At 51.8% G+C, this 13,373-nt stretch overlaps 1 protein-coding gene across 1 annotated transcript in view; it reads right to left on the bottom strand.

Annotated features, from left to right (window-relative positions):
• Window positions 1-1,155: 1,155 nt before the first annotated feature.
• Window positions 1,156-13,373, bottom strand: part of DOCK1 (dedicator of cytokinesis 1) — a 445,579-nt gene continuing 433,361 nt past the window's right edge. The window contains 4 exon segments of the mRNA XM_031957020.1: window positions 1,156-2,395; window positions 8,620-8,641; window positions 8,643-8,769; window positions 10,175-10,325. Of these exon segments, the coding sequence (XP_031812880.1) occupies window positions 2,300-2,395; window positions 8,620-8,641; window positions 8,643-8,769; window positions 10,175-10,325 (396 nt within the window). The 3' untranslated portion in view covers window positions 1,156-2,299.

The raw sequence follows: 13,373 nt of genomic DNA, 5'->3' as shown, positions 1-13,373 counted from the left end.
CACAAAGCTCTATCTACTGCCCTACCTGTGACTCAGTTTCCTTTTCTGTAAAAAGGAAGATCAATAAGATCTGTACTGTGGTGAAAACAGTTAACCATTAGAAGCGGGCCTTTGTGCCGTTCAGGTGAGACCGTATAGGCAAACTGTTTTGTAGCCCTTGTGGCGCTGTTTAATGCCGTCTGTAATATTATTGTTGAATGGAAATGAGGAAGCTGCTTTCCCTCCCAGGCAAGATTTTTCAGGTGGCTCTCAGGGAAGAGGGACTCCTCTTCCCTCCAGCAGCGGGGTCCAGTTTAAAAAGGAAGGGGATGGTACAGAGGCGGAGGAGACAGTGCTGAATGTTGTCGAACGTCGATAAGGACAAGGACAGAACAACAGCCAGACTTGGAAGCAAACCCTTCATTTGTTCATCTTACATTTCAGGGGAAGGCGGAGACTTGTTTCCAGACTACAGGGGCTGAGCAGGGAAGGGTGAGAAGGGGAAGGGGGGATTTAGACCGTCCTGCATTGTCTTCCAAGATGTCTGGCAGTGACAAGGAGGGAGGACACAGAGAGAGGTCCTGGGAAAGGATTTGTTTTTCAGGACAGGAGAGACATTTTCAGACCAAGAAGGAATCAACAGACCTTCTTCTAGAAACATATCATGCGGGCGGCAATTTAAGGGCGTGTATGAAGTTGATCACGGAGCAGGCAAACTGAGGAGGAACCTTGATTTATGGGAATGAGAAAGAAGAAGACTGAAGGTGGTTTCCGGCCCCAGCCTTGGTCACAGGGCTCCATCACGTGAGGAGAAACAGTGAGAATGTCCTCCTACCCTGGAAGACCACAGCTCCGAGGCCCTCGTCAGCTCTGCATGGGAAAAGCTCAGGTTTGAGGGAGCACGCAGGAAGAAGGGAGCCCGGAAGACGATGGAGATCAGCCAGTACGCCTGAGTGGCTCCAGGACACTCATCATTATTTTCTATTTTTGCTTCCTGTCTCATATTAGAAAAACAGGACTCAAGTCACAGAGAAGCGCTCCACTGTTCCTGCAGAGGAGGCCTGTGGGTGTACATAACTGAACCCTATGGAAAAGCGGCGGAGAAACAGCAAGGACTATATTTAAATGGAGCAGATGCTAGCCCTGGGGGACATTAACAAGGTCACATACGAAGACTTTTTTTAAATAATGTTTTATTCTTGGGAGTCAGTGACACATTTATGACATCTATGTCAAAAGCATAATGATTGTAGCGAGTAAAAAAAATATAGTTGGCGGAATAAAAAAATTAGGGATAAAAAGTTAGTCTCCAGATTTTTTTTTAACCATCATTCAAAATTTTCAGAACTTACAAATTCTAAAAAAACTGTTATTTATACATTTTTAGCAGTTAAAAAATTACGAACACACATTGGGAATCACTTGCGGATACCTATGACAATAGAAGAAGGCACCTTACACATGAAAAACATTCTAAGACCCGTCATATATACACATTTCTGTACAGAACGAAGACACGGAACAAAGAGATTTCTGCTAATCAAAACCACCTATGCACGTTACTCTGCTTTTTCTTTGAAAAAAAGAAAAACTTCATCTTCCTATTGTCCGGATTGATTTTCCCAAAATGATCCAATAAGTTCTAATGATGTTCCCCTCCCCCCCGTATAAATTAGTATCTGTTCAGTAGCTGAAAAATATCCTATTTTAAATTACATCAGACTGGATGGGGAACCTGCTGTGAAAGGGGAGGAGCTTGATATGTTCATGCCATTAAAATGTAGTCAGTTGATAAGAAACCACCTCACTTGGAGCAAAAAAAAAAGTATATGTTTGTTTTTTAAAAAAACTGGCACTTATTCTAGTGGGATTTGGGCCCTAAGCCCGGGTCCAGCCTCAGAGAAGCCCCCTCCCCTCTATGAACCTCAGCCGAGGAGATGGTCTCTAAGGACGCTTGGGGTCCTGGTGCTTCACTTTGGGAGCTACGAGGCTCTGCACAGATGGGCGCCTGTCCTTCCTGACTGATGGCAGCTAGGAGAATCATTTGGTATGAAGAAAGGGGGCACGTGGGGAAGGGTTCCCCAGCCACGTGGATGTCTTCGGCCACTCGGCCAGGCCCCGGCCTGGGCCGGCTTCCCTCGAGTGCCATTTTTGCTCGTTTTTGACTTAAAAAGCCTGTTCCGCTGTTAGCCGGGAGCTCTCTTTCGTTAGAACATCGGTACTAAACGTTAGACACGACAGGCCCAAATGAGGTAAACGGCAGACTCCAAACCTACTGGGGAGGGGAGCGTGAGGGCTTGATCTTTGGAGGAAGGCCGGCTCACTGAACAATCCCAGAGTCCACGGACGCTTGCTTGCGAGTAGTCTTTGGAGGAGGTGGGGGCGGAGTTTTACTCGGCAATGGAGGAGGCAGGTTCTAGATGGAGAAAAGGAAGAGAGGCAATTCAGTCCGGCTCAACATAATGCCGAATTTGAGGCGAGAAAGCTAAAATCAAAGCCCGCTCGAACCTGGGGAGTCTACACATATACGGATAATTTAAAATCAAGAAAGTTGACTAGCACTTAATTCTATGTGCCAGGAGGCAGCTAGGTCGCTTGTGGACAGAGCATAGGCCCTGGAGCCAGAGATCTGAATTTTAGATTTAGTAAACTGGAGAAAGAAGGGCAAATCAGTCCATTATCTCTGCCAAGAAAACCCCAAACAGTATTACAGAGAATTGGACACAATCAAAAAATATCAGATACAATGAGCCTCTAAGGAGTCTGAAATCTTGAACTATGCAAACTAATGAACCAAATGGTTACCCACTTTTTAACTTTTTTTTTTTTTAAACTTTTAACTTTTTTTAACTTCTCTTTGGGGTCGTGTGAAGATTTAGGGTCTAGACTGAAACTACCCTTGGCTTATTATATCCCTTCCCCTAATTATTCTCTGTTGATGAATGGTTTTTATGGGCCAAAATGGTGTTAAGGGCCCCACGAGGATGTGGGGATGGGTGGATGGGAGATAAGCCCCCTGGTCTCTCGAGCCTGGAATTCTTGGGCCCACTGGTCAGCCTGAGAGGGCTACGTGAGCTAGAAGGACTGACTGATGGCTGGGGACAGACGGTAAGCTTCTTGAGGGTAAGAGTCTTTCTCTGCCCTTCCAGTGCCTTACACACCATAGGTTTTCTACAAGAACATAGTCTGAATTTGAGTTATGTGAGTCAGCACTGGCCTCTGTCCAGCTGAGTTTATCTGATGGTAAACTAGATTTAAATGAATGATGTAAAGTTAATTTTAAATTTAAAATGAAATTTAAATTAATGATGTAAAAAAGACCATGCAAGTATGATTAAATAATACACAAGAAAAAGAATTGCAAACATTGATGGGAATCCAATTAGTCTACTCTGTTCTATTCAGCTCACTGTATTTGCCAGTTCTTCTCATCTTTAAGCAGGTCCCCTAGAACTTCTGTTGGGTAACACTGTACCATATACTCAATAGCAATGGGTGGCTTTGTTTCCTCCCTCCAACAGTTTGCATTAGGGAGAACCTATGGCAGCCATCTCCTTTTGGCACTGAGACAAAGCTGGACTCTCTCTCTACGGGACACATCAGGACCTGAATGGCCATAATTCTGCAGGATAATTCAAGAGAATAAGTTTCTTGTTATATATCATGACTTCAGATCCAAGAGAAGCCTGCAACAAGCTCACGTAGCCCCGGCACTTCCTCGTCGTCTAGGAGAAGTAAGAGAAGGTTCTCAGTGCGACTCTGGGCTTTGTTTTAAGTGAAATAATGTGTTTCCAAGAAGTTGGGACAATCTGTGGAGGGAATGGGAGCCTGGCTGTTGGGAGAACCCAAGGACGCTGCTGGCGGCTTCCAGGCTGGGGGACTTTTCTCCTCCTACTCTTAAACTTGGAATTTGGATGTTCTTCATTCATTCCACATTTATCGGGCAACTATTCTGTGTCAAGTATCGGCCCAACGATCCCTGTTCTACAGGACAGATATATATAAGTATAAAATAGATCCCAAGTATCCATAATCTATATTATACATTATACATAATATATATTACATATATAACATATACTTCATAGAGTTACAAATATATTCAAAGTAATGAGGGCAGTACTAGCAACTAGGGGCACCCTGAAAGCCTTCTGTAGGAGGTGCCACTTGAGCTGAGCCTGGAAGGACGAAGGAGATTCTGTAAGATGGGGGTGAGAAGGGAGGGCATTCCAGACAGGCATGGAGGCAGCCTGGGAAAAAGGTGCGGAGACAGGCAACAGAAGGAAGGAGCAACAGCAAAAAGGAATCTTGGCTTGGATGATGGATTCTTGGTGATTTCTATCTGCAACTTCTTGATTTTGCCAAGAATGACAAAATTCAGCCTGGTTTTCTGGCCCCCCCACAAGAGCCCCATCTGGGCTACGCTTTCTCACTTCTGCTTCCCGGCTCTTTCCCCAAGCCCTCTTTCCAATATGAGGGCCCGGCCAATCTAGGATCCTCGGGCACCCTTGGGCCCAACTCCCTTCCCTTTATGAGTGAGGAGGCTGAGCTCCTGAGAGCCCATTTGTCTCTCAGCCTCTGAGCGGGCATTTCTCCACTTTAAGGTCAGCATCCAGACTTTGCTCCACGTTCAGAGGGGCTTTTGCGGTTCCCCCCAGAATCTGGGCTGATGACACCTGGAATGGGGCTTACACAAGTCAAAGCTCGCCGCTTATACTAACTTACTATGTTCTATCTGTGAGAAATAGCAAATTCTCCCAAAAAGCCATGCTTCGATCTGAACAGAATCCCCCGGTTTTCTCAAGCTCTGGATGCCAGGACTATTAAGGAAGTGTCTGCTTGGACCCTGGAACTGAGAGAGGCTGCCCAGGGAGAAGATGGGAGCTGGGGCCACACATGGGAATTTGTTAGATGCCAAAGTCTGCCTGACTCTGACAGGGAGATGGTTCCCACTGGTTCCCACCCACCACGATCCAATGATCAATTAACGCCCAACAGCTCTGAGGGCCTGTCAGTGGAACCAGGAAGCTGGGGCTGCCATTGGTTCTGACTTCATAAATTAGGCCTCAACAACAAGTCCATTACCTGGAAGCGCTCACATTCTACAAGCAAATTAGGCAAGAATGAAACAACAAAGAGAGCTGGGTCATTAATATAATTGGATTTACAATTCCATTATCGGGCGGTCTAAATTTAGCACGTTATTCACCCCGAGAACCAACTGGGGGCTGGCTACAGGAGTGATACAGTAGGGTATCCTCGGTGCTGAGAAATCGGTCACAAAAACCTTTCTGGCCGTCATTCTCAGGCCTGGGTCCTCAGCTCTCGCCGTCCCGCAGGTCTGCGGTCACGACTGCCCTTTCCATTCACTTAGGAAAATGATGATTCCATCTTCCGGGGCAGCCGTCAGTACCAACGTCCAAACCAAAATGATTAATAACGAGACTTAATGCAATCACTGGAAGGCTTTGTGTTTGAACAAATGATGAAAATGTCTTGAGCGAGGGTTAGGGATAAAGTGAGAAAACAAAATGATAAAGACAAACTTGTTTTCCTTCTGTCGGTGTCACATGCCGCTCTCAAAATTTACAGCCACAGAACAGAAGGAAGGGCAGCTTAGTGAAATAGTGCAGTATCTCTTCATCAAGGTGATAGTGCAAGTAAGCGTATCCCAGAATCTCTGGCATTAGCAGAGTTATCAAATGTTATAAAAACGTGACTGTCGTGAGGGACCAAAAGAGCTGTTTCAGCTAGAATTTTTAAAAAAGTGATCCTATGTTTTAGATATATGTATAGATACACACACGAGTGCATATAAATATGTGTGTATATATAAAAATGTGTGTATGTATAAATATATGTGTGCTCGTGTATCTGTGTGTGTGCATATATATATATAAAAACATATGTGTATGTATATATGTTCTTATGTGTACATACGTGCAGGTATATATGTGCTTATGTGTATATGTATATATGTGTATGTATATATAAAATATATATGTGCTCGTGCATCTGTGTGTGCATGTATATATATAAAAACACATGTGTATGTATATATGTTCTTATGTGTACATACGTGCAGGTATATATATGTGCTTATGTGTATATGTATATATATAAGTATGTGTATGTAAGTATAAAATATATATGTGCTCGTGTATCTGTGTGTGCATGTATATATATAAAAACATATGTGTAGTGTATGTATATATGTTCTTATGTGTACATACATGCAGGTATATATATGTGCTTATGTGTATATGTATATATAAGTATGTGTATGTATAACATATGTGTATATGTATATATAAGTATGTGTATGTATAAATAAAATATATGTGTGCTCGTGTATCTGTGTGTGCATGTATATATATAAAAACATATGTGTAGTGTATGTATATATGTTCTTATGTGTACATACATGCAGGTATATATATGTGCTTATGTGTATATGTATATATAAGTATGTGTATGTATAACATATGTGTATATGTATATATAAGTATGTGTATGTATAAATAAAATATATGTGTGCTCGTGTATCTGTGTGTGCATGTATATATATAAAAACATATGTGTAGTGTATGTATATATGTTCTTATGTGTACATACATGCAGGTATATATATGTGCTTATGTGTATATGTATATATAAGTATGTGTATGTATAACATATGTGTATATGTATATATAAGTATGTGTATGTATATATAAAATATATGTGTGCTCGTGTATCTGGGTGTGCATGTATATATATAAAAACATATGTGTATGTATATATGTTCTTATGTGTACATACGTGCAGGTATATATATGTGCTTATGTGTATATGTATATATAAGTATGTGTATGTATATATAAAGTATATATGTGCTCGTGTATCTGTGTGTGTATATGTATATAGAGAGATATAGATTGTGTGTGTATATGTGTGTGTGTGTGTATATGTGTGTGGGTGTGTACATACACACACATCTCTATACGTGTCTCTCAATGCATCCGAAGGGCCTCCACCCACAGAGACTGGGCACATTCTCCCGGACTCGGAGGCGGGACTCGGAGGGGCGAAAGGAAGAGGAGTTAAAGTCCCCAGCCAGGAGCGGTCCCCGGGACCCCCAAAGGGGGCAGGGCGCCCCCCGCTGGGGAGGGGAGGGGAGGGGGGCGGATCCTGCTCTGCCCATCTGAGACCGCCAGGCTCCAGCCTTCCTGAACCTTCCCCAACCGGCGCATTCCACCCACGGGGGACAATGGGGAGCAACCCTTCCCCCCAGAAGATGCTGCGCCACTAGGGGAGGCCGTGGAGCAACAGGACCATGGGAGACGCTGGGCCGCGGGGGCCCGTCTGGAGGGAAGGTGCCCGGGAAGGAGGAGGGCGGGGCAGATTTGGAGGAAGCCCCCCCGCCCGGCCGGGTCCCCCGGGGCCCCGCCCCCCTCCTCCCCTCCGGAGACGCGGCCAGTCCCAGGGCAGGGGCGCGCCCCGAGGGCAGGAGCTGGGCCTTTTTGTCCCTGTGGCTCCAGAGACAAGCAAAGGCGCCGCGGGGCGGGGCCCATAAGCGTGGTCACTGAGCAATTGGGAAATCGGGCCTGGCGCTGGGGGGCCTAACCCGGGAAGGAAAAAACCCCTTTAAAAAGGTGAAATCGCACAACGGGTCAAATTCCGAAAAAACCCCCCCCACGCAAAGCCTTCCCCGCCCCGAGCCTGGCCCAGCACCCGGTCACTGCGGAGTTGTTTCACTGAGACAGAACAGCCGGAAATGCGGCAGACGGCCCGGTGGGCAGGAGGGTTTCGCGGAAAGAACGACTTAATCAACAGGTCGCAGTCGGGGCTGCCCCCCCCGGGCGCCTTCCCCCATCAGCCCCATGCCGCCCCGTGCCGCGGGCCTGGGCGCCCGGAAGGGCCTGCCCCGGGCCGGGCAAGGGGAGCGCGGACCCGCTGCCCAGCAGCCCGGAGCTCGCACCGGAGGGGGCCGCCCCCGCCCCCCGCCCGTTTGCCGCGCAAACGGGAGGGGGGGAGGGCGGGCCCCAAAAAAGCACCGACCCGGAGGGCCCCGTCCCTGCTTAGCACCCCCCCACCCACCGCGGCCTCCCGCTCAGGCATACTCACGCAGACACCACATTCTCACCCCTCCCCCCGCCCCCCCTCTGATTCCCGGACGCTCTCCCTCCGGGCCCGCCCCAGGTGGCCTGGCAGATCTGCGGCTGCGCTACCTGGCCTGGGGGGGGGGCTTGCCACCAACGGAGGGGGGGCGTGAGCCGGACCCCGCCACCAGGGGCGCCCAGTGTTCCCCGGTGGGGAGCTCCTTCCCCCCCCGGCTCCCTCGGGACGCGAGACGAAACCGCCTGACCAGAGGCGTGGCCGTGACTGAGAATTCGGGGAGACGCTCGCCCCAGGGAGCAGGCCGTGGGCCACTTCCCCGTGACACCATTTTGTCCCTTTGAGCGGGGCCGATTAGGCAGGAGGGGGCCGGGGTAGCGCCAGCGCCCCGGGGAGCCCTGAGAAGGCGGCTTCTGAATCTCCTTCCCACAGCCAGATCCCCAAATGCTGTCACCGCTCTGGGGTGGGGGTGGGGGGAGCTTTCTCCATGGGGGGAGGGGTTTTTCAGAATGGGAGAACTTTCGGGAGACGCGCATGACTTACCCGGTGGTGGGGGGGGGGGGGGAGGGGTGGTCGGGCTCATCAGCTCTGGATTCTCCAGGAGGTTCCCATAATCCCCCGTGCTGCCTTTCAAAGGTAGAGGCGGGGGAACGTCCGCCATTTCTACACCGGGCATCCCGTTCAGCTCCAAGCCTGCAAAAGGAGGAGCCATTAAGTCCGATCTGATGGAGGCCGGGGAGCCCCAGGTCTAGTCTGTGAGCCCTGGGGGTGACTGGGGGAAATACAGGATCCACACGGCCCTCTGGCCGGAGCTCCCGGAGGGGGATGGGAGGGAGTGTGATGGACGCCGGCCCCGGTCCGAGAACGCAGCCGCCCTTCCGCCGGCAGTTCTGGGGCTGCCGGGAGTCCCAGGAGGCCCCGCCGGGCGGAGAAGTGCCGCCAGAGGACCTGAGAGAGGACGCTAGGCCACCATCCTGCCCTGCCCAGGCGGCCCCGGACAGAGCTGCAGCGCCCCCCCGCGGCCGTGCTGGGAGGACCGAGAGGCGCTGGGCCATCCTCCCCGCCCGGGGCCCGGGAGCTGCAGCGCCCCCCCGCGGCCGGGCTGGGAACCTGGGGCTGAGGCCCCATCCTGCCCCGCCCAGGGGCCCCCGGACAGGCTGGCGCCCCGGCCGGGCTGGAGGACCGGGCCCGATTTCAGCAGCCTCCTGTCCCCGAGATCCCAGGGCTTGTTTTCGGACCCAGCTGAGCTGCGTGTGATGGGAAGAATGAAACACTTAAAGGAAAAAATCGTGTGAAGCTCCCCTGAGGGCCAGGGCAGAGACGCCCAGCCTGGGGTTCAAGTCCTGCCGCTGTGACTCCGGGCAGGTCCCCCTTAAGGCCTGAGGCAAAAGGTGCCGAGTCCCGGAGCGGGAGCGGGGAGGGGGGGGGGGCTCCCCAGGCCCGGCCGGTCTCCGGCTCTGGCCCGAGAGGCCGGCGGCTCTTGCCCTCGGGGGCAGCGGCGGCCTGGGAGGGGCAGGAAGCGGGGGCGGCCACAGAGAAGCGGACCGTGGCCCCCTCTGGGAACTGTGGCGACACCGCGCGGTCAGTGGAACCAAAACCGGCGTCAGAGGCTGCGGGCCAGAGGAGGTCGCCGAGTCCGGCTCCCGGCGCTTCAGACCCGCGAGCCCCGGGAACCGGCGGGATCTGCCCAGTTCCACAAGGAGCGTGGGATGTTTTCTAACAGAGAGAGGGGACGGCGGGGCTGGGGCCCTCACCGGCGCCCGGGTTAGAAGGCCACAGAAGGTTCTCGGACAGACGCTCCGGGGACCGGAAATGGGCTGTAAAAAAACAAATCTTGTGATTTCTTTAAAAAAAAAAGCTTTTCTCAGGCATCAAGGAGATCTCCATGTGGGAGCCTGAGCCCCTCGAGGTTTTGCACGTCATCCTGCAGCACTAAGGGGGGGGAAGGACGGGTCCCAGAAAAAGGGAAGGCCCCGTGAGCCAGCACGCGGCTGCCTCCTGTCTTCCTGCCGAAGAAAGCGCTCCCAAAACAGGCCGGGAAAAGTTCAGCGCCGGTCCGGGCCCCCAGACCCCGGCCCCCCACAAGAGCCCCACTTACTCGACTGCAGGCTGAAAGTCAGCTTGGACCTGGGGGTGATGGGAGGCGGCGTCTGCTGGCAGGACGGGGGCGATGGGGACACGGAGAAGCGCCGCTCATTTCCCACAAGGATAACTTGGCTCTTTGGTCTCTGAGGCCTCAGTGGGCTGATCTGCAGGAAAACAAGAGCAAAGAGACTCAGAGTCCTGGTCTTTGCCTTGGTGTGCCAGGGGAGGCCGGGCCTCCATCCCTTAGGCGACTGGCACAGGGTGCAGGGCCACAGGACCGGGGATTTCCGGCCCCTCGGGGCCGGCTGGTCCAGCCTGGCCATCTTGGAGAAGGCGCCATGGCCAGGAGAGCCGGCACTTGCCTAAATCACCCGGGTGGGAAGCACGAGAGCTGGAGCTTGACTCGGGGCACTGCCCTGTGAATGGACCAGGCACCCCACCCAGAAGGGCCGTTTTCTAAGGGTCGGGAGTGGGACCAGCAGTCTGTCCCCAAGGGACTTCTCGGCCACCCTGCCCTTGTGCGCGCTAACTCCTCAGCCACCCAGCCACGCCCTCAGTCCTCTTCAGGACCAGGACAGCGTCTTCCCCTTATTTGCTTTCCCTCCATCTCTGGATCTCCTTGACCCCTTCCCCACCCCAGTCTTTCCTGAGTTTATGAAACCAGCTGCTTTATTTCTGCTTTTCTTAAATCTTGGGCTCCCACTGAGAGGCCTGGGGGAGCTCTAGCAATTAAAAAATACAAAGGAATTGAAGCAATTACAAAGATTCCTGAAAACAGCCCGACGAGGGAGACAACATAACCTCCAGTTCGGGGCCGGCACGACCCTGCTTTATCAGGTACTGGTTGGGGACCATTTTCTGGGGGCGTGCAGGTGGAGATGTCTACACGCTCTTCCCAGTCTGCCCTCTGAGCTCATCCTTCGCCCTCGGGAGCCTGACCCGGCTCCGGGATTCTGGCTTCTGGCTAGAAAATAGACCTTGCTTGGGAACAAGCCCATCCCAGAAACCCTGGCCTCCTCCGCAGCCATGCACGTTGCTGTGTGTTTCTGGGGAGCTGCAGTCTCCACTTAATTTCACACTGGTGGAGCGCCTGCTGTGTACAGAACACCGCGCTGGGCTCTCGGGGAGACAGGAGATTTAGAACCAGTTCTTCTGCTCAGTCACAGGAGGGGGAAAGTACAGGCTGGCTGGGAGTTTTCATTTTGCTGAAAATCAGAAAAGTTATCAGAGTTTTTCCCCTCAAACTGAGAGAACAAAGCACAAGCAATGTGGCTGGCTCGGCCCGGCCTGCGGCTCCAAGGGTTCCTTCTTGCATTCTGTTTGCCCGGGCAGGGTGGGCAGTAATGGCTGCAAGGACTGGGTGGGGAGTAGGGGTGCCCGAGGCAGCAAACGGCAGAGAAAGGAGAGCCGACCCGCAGGACAGCTTTGGAAGTCACAGGCTGACTCTTGGTCCGCTCCTTCCTGTCCATTCTGCTCACTTTGCGTGGGGCTGGTTAAAGTCAGAATAAAGGACACGGAGCCACAGGAAGCTGGTGCTCAGCCAGGACCGCAGATCTGGATTTCATAAAGGGGAAACTGAGGCCTGGGGTCCCATGGTCACACGGGGAGCTGATTCAGGGGCTCCTGAGGGGCAGAGATGGTCTGACCTTGGTACCTCAAGTCCCCAGCTTTTGGCCGCTTTCCATTTGGTAGAGAAGGAAATGGCTTCGAGAGTGAAGTAACTTCTCTGAAGGCAGCATGGGGACTCTACATTCAGCCTTCCTTCCACTGCCCCAAGCCGGCAGACAAAGGCAACAGATCAGGCAGAAGGGCAGCTAAAAGGCCCTTGCCCTCAAAGAGGCCAGCAGGCTCCAGCAGGAGCTGGTGCTACTCCATCAATCAGTAATCGATTAATAAATATTTATGGAGCACCTACTATGTACCAGTGCTCAGTGCTGGGGAGACCAAAAGAGGCAGAGATGGCCCTTGCCCTCAAAGATCTTATAATCTAATGGATTCTCCCACATCTCACTCACTGCTTTAAGTTCAGGGGAGAGAAGGCAGTTCCTGGATAAGACTGGTTCCATACCTAGTGACCGCCTCGTTCAGCCCACCTGAATACGCCTTTGGGCTATGGCGTGCCAGCCAGGTGATTGTCTGGGCTCTGCTCGAATATCTCTGAGGACAGGAAGCTCATCCCCGAGGAAACCCACTCTGCTCTGGGGAGGGATTATTTTGGGATTCAACAAAAGAAACCTCTTCACGAGGGCCAAACTTCCCATGCACAAAGGCAGGGAGCTATAAGCCCCTCCAGCCCCTTTGTTGGGAGCTGCATTGTCTTCTGCACTCTGGCTCCATCCCCTCGATTTCCTTGGCATTCGAGCTCTCAGCAAGGAGACACCCAACACAGATAATCACTGATTATCGGGCAACTTGGGCACTCACAGCACCCCTTATGTGTCACGGGGAAGGCTGTCGTTCTTTGTTGTAGCCCAGGCTGTTTCCTCTGGCTCTTTTCTGGCTTCTGAGCCATCCCTCTGCTCCTGATGGGGTCTGTGCAGTGCAGACCCTCCCACAGCCCAGAAACGACAGATCACAGCTGCCCCTCGGCTTCCACATCACACTACAGGCTCCTAGCGAACACGGGGTCCACCAGCACCCCCAGATGCCTTTCATGATCTGCTAGCAGCTATGCTCACAAGCTGTCCTTGTGAAGTCAATTTTGCTGTAACTCCAGCACCAAACTTCACATCTGACAGCCAGTCTTATCCCATTTTGCCTTAGAAGAGTGTTGTTCTAACCTGTCAAGCTCTTTCTGGTTCCTGACTCTGTTACACGAGGTGTCAGCTCACCTTCTCGGCATGGGGCTACCCACAGCTCTGATAAACAGGCCTTTGTCCGGCTCGATGATGAAGCCAGCAAGCAGAACAAAGTCAAGATCTGTGACTGGGAACTGACACTGGACTCAGAACGAGTACCCTCGAGGGCCGACCCTCTGGCTCCCTCGCTACTGCTTTATCTGCGGACTCACAGTGCTTTTATCAAGCACTTGGCTACGCTCCAGGGACTCTGACCCACCCCATCCTGCCAGGGCCAGGTTAGGAACCCAGACCAAAGGCCCCATGTGAGACGCTGACCTTCATTTACCCGAGTGCCTCTTTCAATCCCTAATGGGTTTGAAGCAGATGCCAAACACCAACCAGTGAAACACAAAGAGACAACATTTCCCCTTT

The sequence above is a fragment of the Sarcophilus harrisii genome, chromosome 2 (assembly GCF_902635505.1).
Source record: "Sarcophilus harrisii chromosome 2, mSarHar1.11, whole genome shotgun sequence".
Classification (NCBI taxonomy): Eukaryota; Metazoa; Chordata; class Mammalia; order Dasyuromorphia; family Dasyuridae; genus Sarcophilus; species Sarcophilus harrisii.
The sequence above is the reverse complement of the archived record's forward strand: the minus strand, read 5'-3'. Positions and strand labels throughout refer to the sequence as shown.